Genomic DNA, 17,633 nt, shown 5'->3' with positions numbered 1-17,633 from the left:
ATTCGCCCACTCCAGCCGCAGCCATCAACACTTCCCAATGAGGCATCTTTAAGGCCTGCAGTTTGAAAGAGGTGACATCTGGAAGGCACACCAAGATAAGGCTGTACAGTGGATTTGGTCTGAGTATGGAATGAAGGGCAAGGTTGCTGGAGGGGATGTCAGAGAGGAGGGAGGCAGAAGGAAGAAAGAAAAGGCTTGGGGGGCCATCTGGCTTTTCCTCAGAATGAGCTCCACGAGACCACAGTCACAGCCCAACTTTATTTCCAGGGGGATCTTTTCACGTATTCAGTTGAGTGCTTTCCCAAAATTTTTGCATTTTAAAATTTATTATAATTTACTATAATTTTTATTATATTTTATTAATATTGTATCCTGCTTCCTCATTCCCTCCCAATCCCACCCTGCCTCCCTCAGCTCCTCCCTGCCCCTTTCCAAGTTCAGTAATTGGGGAGGACCTCCTCCCCTTCCATCTGATCCTGTTTTATCAGGTACTGGCTGCAAAGTCCTCCTCTGTGGCCTAACAGGACTGAGCCTCCCTTGGGGGGTGGGGGAGGGAGGTCAAAGAGCCAGCCATTGAGTTCCTGTCAGAAATAGTTCCTGTTCCCCTCACTATGGGAAACCAATTGGTTACTGAGCTACCACGGGCTATATCCAAGCAGACGTTCTAGGTTATATCCATACATGGTCCTTAGTGGAGTATCAGTCTCAGAAAAGACCTCTGTGCTCCACAAGGACCAAATATATCTGGGTACAGGGGTCTTTTCTGCTTTTCCAAATTTTAAAAAATCAAATTCTGTTGTGTGTAGAAGAGCCAACCTTTAATCCCAGCACTTGGAAGACAGGCAGGTGGACTCTTAGTTTGAGGCCAGATTAATCAAGGCTCTACAGTGACACCCTGTCTCACCATTCCTATCTATCAGTTGAGACCGAAGTGCATCCCATTACCCAACTGCTAGTACTGTTTGTATTTCTCATGTGCTGTAGTGTATATGTGGAGGTCATAAACAAATAAAAACACAACTTTTGAGACAGGTTCTCTGTAAGCAGTCCTTGTTGTCCTGGAGCTTGCTATGTAGAACCCAGCTGGGATTCAAAGCATGCATAACCACAAGTAGCCACTGAAAAACTCACATATTGTTTTTTCCTTTTATCATGTGGATCTGGGGGACTAAATTCAGATGTTCAGGCTTTGGTGTCAGGCACCTTTACCTAAGCCACATCACTGGCCCAATAAATATTGTTTTAAAATAATTTCTCTACTGTATCCATTCTATATAACCAGTCTGAAGAGGACTTTGAACTTCTGATACTCCTGGCCTTTGCCTTAATCCTGGGATTACAGGTGAGGGCCACTATAGATTAGTTAGTGTCGACCCAACATAAGGCTTCATGCGAGATAGCACTTCAGCACCGCACATCACACCGTTTCTCCCCAGTAACCTGGAAAAAAATTAACATTAAAGGCTTTAGACAGCTCATGGCTATAATCCCAGCCCTGTGGAAATAGAGGCAGGAAAGCTGCAGGTGAGTTTGCGGATGGCCTGAGCTGAAAAGCAAGTTCAAGACTAACCTAGGATGCAGAGACACCACCTCAAAACAAAGGAAAACTAGATACGTGAGCTGGAGATGTGTCGGTGGCTAGAGTGCCTACTGCTTTTCCACATAGCTCCATGGAATGTGATGTTCTCTTCTGCAGGCACTAAATGGGTGTGTGTAAGGCATAGGCAAATTACTCTTTTCTTGTGCAGCCTTCTGCAGTTTACATAGGGATTAGGTTTCAGAAGAACCTACCACTCCACATAAGACTCAATAATACTGGTATGAAGAGATTTTTATAAAGGAGACTGTGAGCAAGCTATTCGAACAGTGTGCCAATTTAACCCGCCATCAAAAATTCAGGTCTATTTAAGAATGTCAGAAACAGAAAAAAAAAAAGGGGGGGGGGGGAGAGAAACTATTAGGCTCACCTAGTAATTATTCTGACGACAAGTATAATAATCAGGACTGATTGCTTCATGATTAGATTCACATTAAATCCTTTCTGACAAATAACTTATCAGTTAATAACTGTTATGTTCCATTATGCCACAACGACACATTTTCTACCATTCCTAATGTGGCCTTGATATGCTTAAAGTGTCTTGGGGGTAACAGTTTGGTGGCTAGTGGTACTGGAGACCGAATGCACACTAAGGCTCTAATTTACTTTAGCATTTTTCATTGAGACAGTCACCATATTGACCCAGTTGGCGTGTACTCTCTGTGTAGGCCAGGGAGGCCTTGAACACACATGACTTTCCTTCTGCTGTTTTTCTTTTCTTTTTTTTTTTTTTTTGGTTTTGTGTTTTCTTGAGACAGGGTTTCTGTGTCAGCTCCACCTGACAAAATACAGATTTTTATTGGCATAATCTTAGGAATTTTATTAAATTTACTTAAAATTATACCTTGTTCACCATTCCCACCACTCCTGGCTAGAAATGCTTGGGCACATCCACTCATGCCTTGCCAACAAGGACACGGGATTTCTTTACGAAGACTCACTTTTCCCCAGCAATGTTTTGGCAGGTCCCCTGACTTCTGTACCCACTCTTGGAACTTTCCATGTCCTTTTAGAGGGAAAAGGGAGGGCTGGGCTGTCTACAGATATCACGTGCTCTGATTCCTACTGTGATCTACATGCAGGAATGACCCCCCCCCCCTCCACACACACTTGTGGGCAGTGCCCTGTCTGGGTGGTTGGACTCTACATTCAGATAGAATACTGAAGTGCAAACCTTATCTTGACCCCCAAAAGGAGGATCAGCAGACCAGCCATCCTTCTGTCATGGGCTTCATCCAAGGCACATGGAGTACTGACCCTCCAGCAACACGTCCACTTCGGACAAGAAAGGGAGGCACAAGTGGGGGTGGCAGTTTAGTGTATGACATCATCAAATATGAACAGGTGACACCTGTAGAGGAACCTATCAACCTCACAGAAACCTTCCTTCCTAACTTAATCCTCCAGGGCAGCCAGGCAACAGGTAAGTTTGTTGTGCATTCAACACCTTTCAGAATAACTGTACATGCCTGGCACAAGGGGACAGAAAGCGGTGATGGTGTTCACTCCCGTGACACCCTCGACACAGCGGAGTCAGTGGACTGTCTCTTCCCGCCATGGGATGGTGGCCCCATCCTGCCCTCTTCGGCTCCAAGCGTTATTTATTCGAAAGTCCTTTTAAACATTGCCTCTAGAGAGCAGCAGAAGGAATTCAGGGAAAAAGTAATTAGTCAAACAAGAAAAGAAACAATAAAATCAAAAGCCACAAACCAAATCTGGTATATTATTTTGCAACAACGGAAAAAAACAAACCCAAGTCCTAAACACTAATAAAACAACACAACCTAGAGGAGAGGGCACGCGGAGGTTACAGGCAAGGCTAAATAAGTCTTTACAGATGACTGCTGAACTTTGCTATGTCGGTGATAGGAGCTGCCCCAGGACCTCCTTACAGCAAAATAAGTAGGATGCTTTCTTATCTTCACACAAGAGCAGAAGGCCACTCCCAGGGTTCAAGGGCAGAGTAGAGGTAGGCCTGGTGGCCTCACTGATCTTTTTTCCAAGCTGCTTATACTTAACCAACAACGTTCCATAATTCCTGAGTGAGATGGGCACCTTCAAAGGCAAAGCTGTGGGCTTCAGGGTCAGCTGCAGTTCTGTGGGTGATGCCAGTAGCTAGCCCAAACCTAAGAGATCCTCCATTTATGACTGGAGACTCTTAGTTAAAACCTTGTTCCTAAAAAACAAATGTAAACATGCATTCATTCATTCATTCTTGTCCTCCTTTCCCACCTCTCACTCCATCCCTTGCTCCAAGCCCAACTGGGTCTCAGGTAGATCAGGCTTGTCCTGAATATCCAATCAACCCAGCATCTCAAGTGTTAGGGGCTACAGGTATGTCATACAGAAGAGTCATCCCAAAGAAGAGTCACCCCAACCTCTACCTTTAAAATAGACAAGATCATTTGGGAATGCATGCATGTTTGATCCCTAGCACAGCATAAGCCAGGGCTAGGGGAACACCCACAATCCCATGCTCAGAAAGTAGAGACAGAATAACCAGAACTTTGAGGCTGGCTTCAGCTGTATGTTCTAGGCAAGCCTGGGTTCCAGAAAACCCCTCAAAATGAAAAGAAAAAAAAAAAAAAAGCCAAAACAAAACAAAAAAGTCAATGATACCACCAATAAGAGCCATAAAACTCTAGGATCAGGACTGGTACACATTTAATCCTAACACTTGGCAGCCAGAGGCAACACAGATTTCTGTGAATTCCAGGCCAGTCAGGGCAGGGCTACCCAGTAAGACCCAGTGTCAAAGTAAAATTTTCAGTGGTAAACGCTTTGGTTCAAGTTTAAGCACCACAGAACAAGAGAGCTTAAGGACTGCGAATAGAGCCTTTGAGAAGGTCAAAGAAGGCAGATTAGCTAATTGATCCTGGCTCTACCCTAGGCAGACTGTGGCCCCTCCTATGCCTGGTCCGTATTGTTGACCTTGTCTTAACAAAAGCAAACAAAATCATTCAGTTCTATTGACTTAAAACAAAACCACAAAACCTTTTATACACTAAATCCTCCTAGTGATAGGCAAGCACTACCATACCCAGCTCACGGTTGACTGAAATCTTACCAAAGAATCAGTTCCATTCAACATCTGTTATCAAATCTGTAATGTTCAAAGGCAAATTTTGCTTAAGCTAATCCTAACTGCCAAAGTAATGTTTTTCTTCTTTCTTTCTTCCTGTGTTTCGAGACGGCTTCTCTGTGTAGCCTTGCCTGTCCTAGACTCACTTTGTAGACCTCACAGAGATCTGCCTGCCTCTGCCTCTGGGTGTTGGAATTACAGGCATGCAGTCACCTTGCCCAGCTCAGGCCAGAGTAATTTTAATAATATTTTTAGTTTTTTTTTCTTTCTTTCCAGTCTTGGCACCCCCCGCCCCCAGGAAAGGTGATTTTAGTTTTCTTTTCCATCTACTCAAAGACACTCAATTGTAAGGAGATGGAGGCAAGGGAAAAGAAATTAAATTACATATGTCCTGTGTGTGTACATGAAGATGCTGTGATGCACATGACCATCGGAGAGCAACTTTTGTGAACTGGTTCAATTCTTCTACCATATATGTCCTGTGACTCAAATTCAGGCCATACATAAGGCTTGGTAACGAGCACCTTTATGAACTGAGCCATCTCCCAACAAGAGATCAAACCCTGCCTAACTACACAATACAAATCAAAGAGGTGTTAGCTAGGCTTAATGGCAAGTGGGAGGCTGAGGCAGGCAGACTGTTTCGAGTTCAGCCTGATCTACATATTTAAACAGCCTTGTGGGGGTTTAATTACACTAGCAAGATAACACCCAAACACAGCTAGCTTGTTAAAATTAATCTTTCCTCCAGGAAACTTAAAAGTCAAGTGCCCACAGTCAGGATGTTGGCATAGCACACACCTGTGAACACACTTGGGGCACAGCATATTGTCCTCCAGGTGTGGGGGTGGGAAGGTACAAGCTGGGAGCAGGAAGAGGGCAACCACTTTTCCTTTCTTATCAGGTACCCAGGCTTGTCCGGCATGGAAATGCAGGCGAACCCAGCCACGTGGGTCTGAAGAAAAGCTTCTCCCATGAACCACACACCACATTTCCCCTGTGGAAGCAAAGAGATTTTAGATAATCACACCACAGCCACTCGCTCAGGCACAAGATGGGTGGATCACAGAGTCTCAGCCTAGACTCAATGCCTCTCTGAAATGCCAGCCCTAAGAGAAGACTGGGAACCCAACCTTTATCTCAATCCGTCTTGTTCACTACTACGAAAGTATGTGAGAAACCTTCATGCTTTAGGGCTATAGAGGTAGCTCACTGGTACAGTATTTGCTTAGCCTGAGTCCAGCACATCACACATACACCAAACAAAACTCCCAGAAAATTTCAAGGAGGTGGTGTCATTCTCCTTTAATCCCAACACTAGGGAGGCAGAAGCAAGCTTGGCCCATAGAATTTAGTTCCAGGACAGCCAGTTACAAAGAAACCCTGTCTTCGGGGCCGGAGAGATGGCTCAGAGGTTAAGAGCACTTGCTGCTCTTCCAAAGATCCTGAGTTCAATTCCCAGCAACCACATGGTGTCTCACAACCATCTATAGTAAGATCTGGTGTACAGGCAGAATAATAAATAATAATAAATAAATCTTTAAAAAAATATTAAAAAAGAAGAAACCCTATTTTCAAAAACAAGATGGGAGCAGGGACCCCCCAGAAAACAAGGCTTTTCATGAAATGGGGTCTAGGAGTCAGAGAGCTCCCTTTTTCTGTCTCTTTTGAGTCCTCTGCAAGATCAAAATGTGCTCAACCCCTGGGCCATCTTTCCAGCTCTAGAATCAGACTTTAATACCTACTGTATCTTGATAGGCATAATTTCTTCATTGCATTTTTTGCCTTGCACCTTTCAAGACAAGGTTTCTGAGTAGCCCTGGCTGTCCTGGTCTCCCTTTGTAGAGCAGGCTGGCCTCTAACTCAGAGATCCGCCTGCTTTTCCTCTGCCTCCCAAGTGGGTACCACTACACCCAGCTCTCTATTATTATTATTACTGTTTTGGAAGTCTCATGTAGCTCAGGTTGACTTCAAACTCCTGAGCCTCCTACTCAGACCCTGGGATCACAGGTTTGTGACATGTCTAATGAGTTACCTCTATTTTATAATAACAAACTAGGAATAGCTAATGTCACCAATTTAACAGATGCCAAGAGATCCCAGTCTACATCCCAGAGAGTTATTTTCAGACTCTCACTTCAAATTCTTTAATGAAAGAAATGACACCAAGCACATTGCCTTTTGCTTTGTATGTGAGTAATCTGAAGTAATTCTCACAGTGATTCCCTGGACCAACATTTTCATTATTGCTTGGGTGGCTGATAGAAATGCAAGGCAAAAGGAGGTATGCCTGCCTGGGTTATACTCCATGATCCTTGTCTCAGCCAGGTACAGAGGTGCATGTCTTTAATCCTAGCACTGGGGAGGCTGGAGGATCTGAGAGTGGGGCCAGCCTAGTCTATAGAGCTTGTTTCAGGGACAGCCAGGGCTACACAGAGAAACCCCATGTTGAAACAGCAAAAGATTCTTCTCTCAACAAACCCAAGGAAGACTAGGTCTTAGGGCCTACCCAGGTTAGACTTAGAAATAACAGGATGGCTGAGGTCCATGAAGCACTGGCGGTTGTGATGGATTCTAAACTTTGACTTACCATGGGCGTCTGGTGTGGCGCTGTTCGGCACGGCCTCGATCCTGTTAGCATTGGCTGCAATTCTGGCCCAAGACGCCAACACTGCCTCAGAGGCTGCTGTGGCCACAAAGGTGGTGCTGACTTCCTCATAGAGAACCGGAGGGTCAGTCAGGGCAGGTACCTGATCTTCCGGCACAGGGACCATCTCAAGGGGAACTGTCACCTCAGAACACGGCTCTACCACCGCCTCTGTCTTCAGTTTTTTCCCAGATGCCTTCACCCTGGCCTCTTTTGGCGAGTCAGGAACATTCTTCAATTCAGTCTAGGACATTATTGATAATGGGAAATATTAAGAGCTGACAGCTCGGTTGGGGGGGGGGGCAGAAGACATGGTGAGAAGATCTAATAATCCATATATAAAAAGCTATGGGGAGCGGCTCTCATCTGTAATTTCATTCTAATGCTCCTAGAGTGAGGTGGCTACAGTGGGGTGGGAGGTGGAACCAGAGACCAGTGTGCCAGTGTGGGTACATACAGACTCAAAAAAAAAAAAAAAAAAAAAGAAAAAAAAAAGAGGAGGGGGTGGGGGTTTAGGGATAGGGGTGCAGCTCAGGGGTAGAACATGCATTAAAACCTTATATTCTTTTCCAGCACCAAAAATGAAAAGAAGTTTTATTACTTCATGCTCTCTCTTCAAATCGGAGATAGAGGGGGAAGAAGGGATCAAGACAATTCCTCAACTCACTCTCTGACGAGTAAAGACGGTTACTAGAAGAACCAAACCTCTCCCTCCGACACTACCCCTTATAAGTACAAAGTTACATGCCAGACATGCAGGGCAGTTCATGCTTACAATCTTGATCGATGGGAGGCTGGTAGACCTTGAGTTTGAAGCAACTTTGCTTTCACATACAGACTGCCAGACTAGCCTAGGCTAATACGAAATAGTCTCAATAAATAAATATTTACCATTTGCTTTGGGAAAGCCCCTGCAAGGAGTCGTTTATAAGCCTCTAATTTCTAAGACAGGAAAAAAAAAAAAAAAAAAAAAAAACAAAAAAAACAAAAACAAAAAACAAAACAACAAAAAAACCAAAAAACAACAACAACAACAACAACAAAAAAAAACAACAACAAAAGAGAGTTGTTAGTGAAAGTTCGGTTCCAACACTCCCGCTCAGCAATAAGAGGCCCCCACTGGGGCCCCACCTGTCCTTTGGAGCTCAGCTTCCTCTCTTGGCACCACGCCCGCAAAACATCTCGATGAATCAGGTTCACCGGAGGCAGATGTTCTGGACAAGGAGGAATTGGTACCTTCCTACGAGCGCGACCTGGAGTCTCAGGATCCTGTGTTTTTTCCTCTGGTTTATGACCTGAGGGACAAGAGGAATAGCGTTGGAAATTTTTTGCAGAGCTGTATAGAATTCGAATCGCATACTCATTTTTGGTTCTCTAGGTGTGGGGTGATCCCTTGATGTAGAGGTGCTTTAAACGACACAATAAAGAGTCCAGGGGACAGACCTCAAAGCCTGGACTTTCAAATCTCAATGTCCTTGCGCCTCCAAGATTCTTTGTTGATTCTCCAATAAAGAATGGAGTTGGTGACCACTCTATCCCAGGAAACTGACCAAAGCCTTAGATCTGAGTTTATCAATACTCTGAGTTGCCTGGTGCTTAAGAAAATTAACTGCCTTCCCACCCCCCACCCTGAGTCACAGCGGCACTCCAGCCTCTGTGCTTCCGTCACAATTCTGTAGGATTCTAGAACACGTCAAGACAGAAAGTCTGTGCTGACAGTAAGCACCATCAGAGTACATGCAGGATCACCTCCATCCCCTCAGTCCCACCTCTTTTATCACTTAGTTTTAGGATAATGAGTGCAAATGGTCCCCAGACATTGCCCCTATTAGGCCCCAAGAGAAATGACTATCTGAGCCAAGTCATAGGAATCTGATGATGGAAAGAACTAGCTTTGACAAGAGCTGGGAAGCCCCCTTGTTTGTATATTTTTAAAGAGGTGAGGGCTCAGCTGGACCTCAGAGAAAGTACAGAGCTAGCAAAAGGGCAGAAATGTTTCTTAGGCAAAGAAAAGACGTGAACTAAAGCATTTCCAGGCTCTTACCATTGTCTTTCACTGACTTTTTTTGTTTCTTCCCCATTGCTGGAGCCTTTGCGGAAGACGTGCTCGGCTGACTAGACATCTGGTGCTCCACTTCTTCCCTCGCCTCTTCTGTGCTGCTCCGCTGTGGACAGGAGTGGGTCAGACAGTTATCTGGTGTCTTAGGCCAGCACTTCCCCTACTCGCTCCAAACCAACTCACACCTGAGGTCTCCAAGAGGTCCCAGCACAGGACTGCCAGTGTGAAGTTTTATGGGGCAGTCTGAGTTATAAAAATAGTGAAACATTGGTTGTGGAGAAATGAGAGAAATCCAAAATAGAACAAAACAAAACAAAAAATACACCTGGTAGCACACAGCTACCAGTCTAGGATCTAGACTGGGCTGGCCTGTTAAGTTGTTTTTTTTATTTTTATTTTAGTGACAGGGTTTCTCTGTGTAGCCCTGGCTGTCCTGGAACTAGCTTTGTAGACAAGGCTGGCCTTGAACTCAGAGCTCCGCCTATTAAAGGCATGAGCCACACCTGCCTTTGTGAGGCTATCTTAAAGGAAAAAGTTGCAGTAGCTGTGGTCTTAGTGCCTGAGCGGCAAATTAAGGAGAATCACCAAGGGTTAGAAGCCGTTATGAGCCTCAGGTCAAGTTTAGGCTACAGAACACAACTAAAAGTACAAGATAAGGTAGATAAAGAACAAAGGAATAGAAGAAAGTAACAAAACCAGTTAAGTACCGGTTAAGTCGGCTTTTGGAAGACAGAACCCACATCTTACCCCATCCACCTCTCAGCCCCAAAGATTGTTTCCCCCCAGTACTTGGTTCTAGGCCCATCCAAAGATTTTGTACCCAGAGTGATATACCAAGAACATTCCATCCCTTCCATGGGCGATTTCTCTTTGCAGCCCCCCACGCATGCCCCAGGCTCAAGGGGCACTATTCACTTTCAGCTGTCACCGCCTAGCGAAACATTAGTCTCAGTTCATTTCTGTTACAGTGCTTCCACCTTACTCCCCTCCGAGTCTCAATTCAAGAGTTATTTTGCTAGACTGTCTTCCCAGACAAATCCGACTACCACATACTGCCTCATTTCCGCTTGTCAACTGCAGCCTTCTACACTTCTCTACAAGGTTATGTCAACCGTTCCACCTGATTTTAAACTCCACAAGAGTCTCTTTCCCTTCCATTGCTGGCACTCAGTAATGAACAGGTTTAATTAAGGGAACAGAGACCACAAAACAAACCAAACAAACAAACAAAAAACTAAAACAGTATTGGATAAGAGTTTTGGACCTCTTCTAGCACATACCAGACTAAACACACTCCTTACCTTCATTTACTCTTCATATAACTTCTCAACCACTACTGTATTTTCCACATAGAGGGCCGAAAGTTAAAAGTTCATTAAAACCGGGTGGTGCCTTTATCCCAGCTCATCCCAGCTCACCCCAGGCACAGTCAAAGCTGCTCTGAGGCCAGCCTCGTCTACAGATCGAGTTCCGAGACAGCCAGGGCTACTGAGAAACTCCCTCTCTGAAAGGAAAAATAAACAAAGCCAAACACAAAAGCTGGGAATGGTGGCACACGCCTTTAATCCCTGCACCGGGAAAGCAGAGGCAGGCAGATCTTTGAGTTCTCCGCCAGTCTGATCTACAGAGTGAGTTCCAGCATATTCCGGGATAACACAGAAAGCAACGAAACAAACAAACAAACAAAAAAAAAAAAAAAAAAAAAAAACCCAACACAAAAACAAGAGCGCATTAAAAAATAAAAAAAGACGAAAAACCAACCAACCAAACAAACAAAGAACAACAACAACAACAACAACAACAACAAAAAACGGGTCAGTTTGCTCCCAAACTTAGGTCCTTTCCACCCCCACCCCAAATCGGGAGTAAGTGACAAATTAGCATTCGGATGTTATTTACATCTCAGTACTTTTACCTCGCAATCGGAACTAGCTTCACTTTGACATTCAAGACTCACATTTGCATAACCTTTTCAGAAAGTATTCACTTTTGGCCTTCAGAAAACTCTTACACCCGAGAAAGCTGGAAATGGTGGATTCTTGGATAAGAGCCTTGGAGAGAGCTCAGGATTCCCGCTCCTGCAAAGAGGGGCCAGCAGGGATTGTCTGCCTTCCCGAAATTCCTCGACCCTTTGGATAAGATAAGGGGCCTAGAAGGCCTACAGCAGGCACTTTGGGGTTAAGACTTGGGCCCTCTAAGGGTAACTGGGTACTCTTGTTCCTTCCGAGTGGACCGCTCCCCAAAAGCCCAGGTTATCGCCCCAAGTTTATTCTGTAACCATTTCCCTCCAGCCATCCATGTGGTACTCTTAAATTCCTTCCTGGCAAAACATCCTTTCCAAGCCACAACCTCCTCTATCACGTCTTCTGCAGCCGTCCACCAGGGCCTCGTGCAAGCCCACGGCGGGGCGTCGGCCCACCGAGCCCCACACCTGCCTTAAAAAACAAAACAAGGGCTGGAGAGATGGCTAGGCTGACAACCAAAACTACAAAAAAACAGTTAAAGTGGAACAAATTGTCATGTTCATTCTCTTCTCAGAAACGAGCAGCCTGAGACCGACCGATTCAGAAAGCCGACCCACAAAAACTGCGCTCACCTTTCTCCCAGCAGCCTCCATCTTCAGGTTAGACGACACCGCCGAAAAGAAAATTCTTCCACCTTCCAAACAACCTCTGGCCTCAGTCTGCTTTTAACAATCTCCTCCCACTTCCTGTTGCCTCGACGCCCTCCTCCCTTCCCCTCCCCTCCGATCCCACCCCCAACAATTGAGAGGTGTGAGCCGCCACGCTCTGTTCCTGGCAACTGTATATTTAGGGAATTAAAAACTGTAAATATAGCCAGGCGTGAAAGCGTGAGAGCTCTGGCTAGCCAGGTCTACATAGTGACCATATCTGGCCATATCTGTCTGCCAACTGTTAAAAGGTTTTTAAAAATTTTTTTTGTTTTTGTTTTTTGAGAGAGACAGAGAGAGAGTTTATTGCTAAAGGGAAGTGAAATTCCTAGAGAATTCTGAACCAACTGTAGGAACAGATTGCAAATTTTTCTGAATAGAATTAGAGCCCGGGACTTGAATTTAAACAACACATTTCTTGTTCCTTTGTGAATCCCTTTCTTATAAAACCACAGGGGGCTTGTTTTGTTTTCAGGGTTCTGGGGCTCCAGGCTGTCGCGTCTTGCTTTCGCATATTAATCAATCTCCTACTGAACTACAACTGCAGCCCATGAAATTATTTTTTATTTTTTTATTTTTGTAATTCCTCCCCATCCAACCTTCCTTTCTTAGGTTCTGATGATGAAGTCCCTGCAGGCCAGGAGTTTACAGAAATCTTCCTGTCTCTGCCTCCTGAGTGCTGGGATTAAGATATGTAAAACCTTACTTGGGAACCCTCATGGAGACCTGGCCAAAGAGGAAGGGGATCTAGGCAGCCCTGTTGATACTCGATAGGCTAGGGTCACATGGCAAGGGGGGAGTACTCCCCAGTTCAGTTGACTAGGGAAGGGGGAGGAGAAGTGGGAGGGAGAGAAGGAGAGACAGCAAAGGGATGAGGGGTGGCTACCATCAGGTTAAAAGGTGAATAATTGTAAAACAACAAACAAATAAATATGCAAAAAACACACCTGGCCAGGTCTTGAATTTCTGATCTTCCTGTCCCAGCCTTCCCAGGACTAGAATTCAGGCTACCAAGCCAGCTTAAAACTGTAGCTTTCTATCTGCCAACTTTTGAAGGGGGGTGGGAGGCAGGGGGTTGTTATTGTTTGGATTTTTGTTTTCTGTTTGTTTTTGAGACAGGTTTTCCCTGTGTAGCCCTGCCGTCCTGGACCAGGCTGGGCTGAGCTCACAGAGATCCGACTGCCTCTGCCTCCTGAGCGCTGGGACTAGAGTTGTATACTAAAGGCTTGTATCAGCTCTGGATCTTTTCCCTCCCTTGTTAAAAGTGTTTGAAGTCTACTGAGTATGTAGTGAATTCTGGGAGTAAAATTCAGTTGCCGTGGGTTCCCATTTTGCAGATGATGAAGATTTGTGTAAAGCTGTGCTGGTGACTTGCTTGCCCAGGAAGTGAACATCAAGCTTGACTTTATAAAGTTCAAGGCTGTCTTCTTATAATGTCAGAGGATGCCCTCAGCACCACCGCCTGCTTCAAAACCAAAACACAGAAAGTTTCCCCTTCCGATGTTGTCTCTGCAAGAGACATGACATGTGCAAGACCAGACATGTGGAGTCAAAGACTTCCCTGTGCTTAGACTTGGAATTCAGATCTTCATTTGTCGACTCAAGTGATTTATCTTTTAACTGGTGTGCTGGAGATCTCAAGCTAGAGCCTAGCCTGGACTACACACAGTAAATAAAGTCTAAAATAAACAAGGAGTACTGTGCAGTGGTCGAGTGCTTGACTAGCTAGCATGGTTGGAGGACCTAGGTTCAATCCTAGGTAAAGCTCGCTGCAGCACTTTTGTCTCTAGATAAGAAAAAGACTTATAATAGTCTAAGAAAGTACATCTTGCTGGGCATGAGGCCACATACTTTTTTTTTTTTTTTTCTTTTTCAAGACAGGGTTTCTCTGTAGCCTTGGCTGTCCTGGACTTACTTTGCAGACCAAGCTGACCTTGAACTCACAGCCATCTGCCTGCCTCAGTGCTGGGATTAAAGGTGTGCACCACTATACCCCCGGCTCACCACACACTTTTTAATATCAGCATAGAGGCATGTGGATCTCTGTGAGTCTTAAAGCAGCCTGATTTACAAGAGTTCCTGGACTGCCAACCCTACTTAAGACTGTTTCAATCAATCAATCAATCAATCAATCAATCAATCAATATAATAAAGGTATATCTTTTTTTAAAAAAAAAGTTTGCCCGGCAATCTTGGCACAACCCACAATGAATTCCAGAACAGTCAAGGCTACACAAAGAAACCCTATCTCATAAACCCAACATAATAATAAAGTTCATGTTGAATCATTTTTCTCTTCTCAGTGTAATTGGAGAAAACACTATTGAATGTGGAGATATGGAGATTTATTTGTCTAGTGTGTGTGAGGGTCAGGGCATATATATGCCAAGGCCCTCCATTAAAAGTCAGAGGATTATTTCTACCATGTGAGTTCCAGGTATTCAGAAAAGAGGGAAGTCTGAGCTAGGCTTAATGGGTAGACAATTCTGTCTCTAGGCTAAGATCAATGGAACAGTTGTATAAAATCTCAAGGAGTAGCTTCTGATGGAAGTTAAGTTTGTTCTACAAGATTCTACAAGTTCTACAAGAACTCATGCCAGACACTGACTGATACTTGGTCAAGAACTGGTGGCTAGATAGGTCATAGGCCTTAGGGGAGAACCTATTATTATTATTCTGCTAAATGGATTTAGTATTACACTGTCTACTAAAGATTTATCATTATATGAAGAGCACAGATTGCAAAGTCTAACTTCCCTAAATCTCTCAACTGACACTATCGAAGCTTCTTTTAGCAGTAGGCAGCAATTAACCCAAAGACCTATATCTCATCAATGTGCAGAATGACTAGAGTACTCATCCCTAAATAGGATGTCTATATCATCTCCTGTAGGGTTAAAGGGCCAAGGAAAAACACCCTACCCCTGGCTTGAACCCAAGCTCAGAAACTTGGAAATATATACACACACACACATGCAAAACTACAACCCACCTCTCTACACTCTCTACAACCATCCCATCCTCACCCCCCTCACCCTAACTCTGGTGATTCAGTGTTGACAGTCAATCAATACTTCCAGTCTGGCTGTACTTTTTTACTAGTTCACTGCGCATCCTCCAAAGACTCAATAAAAGCCCATTCCTCCCTCTATATCACTGATGTCTTTGTTTCTAGTCAGAATGGCAACAGCCATTCTGAGTTTCTCCTCAGTAAATCTCTTGTTGTGACTTTGTAGTATTTCTTGGCTCCCAAATGCCATGATGCCCTTGCCCCAGAAAAACCCTTTCACCTTCTCCTTTCAAGTTTCCAAGATCATAAAGGAAGACTTGGTCAGAAAGAATATAAGAGCCAGATAGGGTGGATGATTACAATAAAACAATATTTTCTGGGCACAATAAGACAGTTGTACATATGGACTCAATGATTCTGACAGGATGCTTGAGACCTGCTAAAGATCAAGCTGGTCAAAAATCTCAGCTTGGATGAGGTAGGTGGTCACAAAATCCCACCCTTAGTTGAGGAGCAGTTGGCAACTGATTGTTCCTGGGAGTGGGAGAGTCAGTTTTCTTTGAGTATGCAGCCCTTGAGAGGCAACACATGTTATGGTTGATGACCATTCGCATACATATATTCTAGCAATCCAGAGTCGATTCAGAAGAGTTAAAAACAAAATAAAACAAAGGAATAGTGGTATAGTGGTATTTGTGGAAACAGTAAAAAAAAAAAAAAAAGACAGACAAACTCAAGGTGTAGGTGAGGATAGATCAAACATTAGGATAGGTGGGCATTTCACAAGGATCTCTCAACTACAAAGAAGAAAAAGTTGACATGGCTCTGTGGATGGGCAGGCAAAGTGGAGGCTGAGGTGGCTATGGGCGGAGATTCTGGGCACAGAGAGGTAGTGGGGATTGTGGTTAGAAGCACAGACTACAGAGTCCATCCTTCCCTTAGGAACCCTGGGACCCAGCATGTGGTCTAACATTGTAAGAGGACTCCTCATTTGAATTAGTTCAGGAACTTATTGGAATGGCTTATAGGCTGCAGTCCAACTCATCTGACAATGGACACCTGTAAATAGAGAGTCCAAGAAAGTAATAATTGCTCAGTTCCTGCTCAGGCCATGTGCTTCGGCTGATCTTCTGTATAAGCTGGAATCCCAAAGAAGTCAGCTCCAATGAAAATGCTTGCAAAGTGAATGCCCTTATTCAGGCTTCTGGCAGAAAGTATGGCCCAGATTAAGGGTGTGCCTCAAGATTCGGATTAAAAGGATATGTCTCTCATCCCACCTCATGGTCTGAATCAAAAACCTGTGTTTTCCAGTCTCAAAATCCAGATCACAGGGATGCCCTTCATTTCTGGATTTTGGTTCTTTCCAGATAAAAAGACAAAATGAATAACCATCACATGTTCCTTTGCAAAATGGGGGTAACAGGGTCCCTTTCTCAAAGGGAGTAGTTGTGTCCTGAGAAAACAGCATCCTAGTGAGGCATGCCAACAAAGCCATTATGTGGAAGGCTGAGACAGGTAGTTTTAGAAACTGAGACTAGCCTGAAACACATGTCTAGACCTTGTTTCAAAAACAACTAAATAGGGGCTGGATAGATGGCTCAGCACTCAAGAGCGCTGGCTGTTCTTCCAGAGGTCCTGAGTTCAATTTCCAGTAACTATGTGGTGGCTCACAACCATCTATACTGGGATCTGATGCCCTCTTCTGGCATGCAGGTAAACATGTAGACAGAGCACTCATACATAAAAAAGTACATAATAAATAAAATTAAAGAACAACAAAACTAAAAAAAAAAAAAAAAAAAAAAATCCAACCCAACCCAAACCAACCAAACAACAAAACAAACCCAATGACAACAAATGGCCACCAAAAAATATCAGTGTATCTCACACTAGAATAGATTGGAACTCTCTCAGATTTAGGTGATTTTAATAGTGTTAAAGAGAGCATGTACATTTGAGAGATGTGGAGAATTCCTACTCTCTTTTCTTTTGTTCTTTGCTGCTTTTTTGTTTGTTGTGTCTGGTCTCCTTATGAACCTAGAGCTTGATATGTAGACCAGACTGGTCTTCAACCTGTAGCAATTCAAATTTACTCTCTCTAGTGCTGAGATTACAGATGTGTTTGTCTATAGCCAAATTATTGTTTGTGTTTACTTGTTTTGAGACAAGACTGCTAGTCTTTAACTTGCTGTGTAGCTAAAGCTGGCCTTGAACTCCTTATTTTCTTTCCTTTTTAAAAAAATTAGTTATTTTTTATTGTATGTGCATTGGTATTTTGCCTATATGTATGTTAGAGCCTCTGGAACTAGAGTTACAGACAGTGAGCTGCCATGTGGGTGCTGGAAATTTAACCCAGGTCCTCTGGAAGAGCAGTCAGTACTATTAACCACTGAGCCATCTCTCCAGGCCCAGACTTCTTATTTTCATGCCTATACATCTTTTAAGCATGAATGCAACTTAGACCAATTCTTCATTATTATTTATTTCCTTCCTTTCTTCCTTCCTTCCTTCCTTTCTTTCTTTCTTTCTTTCTTTCTTTCTTTCTTTCTTTCTTTCTTTCTTTC

At 43.9% G+C, this 17,633-nt stretch overlaps 1 protein-coding gene across 1 annotated transcript in view; it reads right to left on the bottom strand.

Moving 5' to 3' along the window:
* Positions 1-3,742: 3,742 nt before the first annotated feature.
* Dppa4 (developmental pluripotency associated 4) overlaps positions 3,743-17,633 on the bottom strand; it is a 54,163-nt gene continuing 40,272 nt past the window's right edge. Inside the window, exons 6-11 of the mRNA XM_055593118.1 lie at positions 9,374-9,494; positions 8,461-8,624; positions 8,221-8,271; positions 7,273-7,573; positions 5,484-5,679; positions 3,743-3,776 (exon numbers count right to left, since the gene is read on the bottom strand). Of these exons, the coding sequence (XP_055449093.1) occupies positions 3,743-3,776; positions 5,484-5,679; positions 7,273-7,573; positions 8,221-8,271; positions 8,461-8,624; positions 9,374-9,494 (867 nt within the window). The remainder of the gene's footprint in view (positions 3,777-5,483; positions 5,680-7,272; positions 7,574-8,220; positions 8,272-8,460; positions 8,625-9,373; positions 9,495-17,633) is intronic.

This window comes from Psammomys obesus, unplaced genomic scaffold, assembly GCF_907164565.1.
Source record: "Psammomys obesus unplaced genomic scaffold, mPsaObe1.curated_primary_1811, whole genome shotgun sequence".
NCBI lineage: Eukaryota > Metazoa > Chordata > Mammalia > Rodentia > Muridae > Psammomys > Psammomys obesus.
This window is presented reverse-complemented; position numbering and strand designations above follow the sequence as displayed.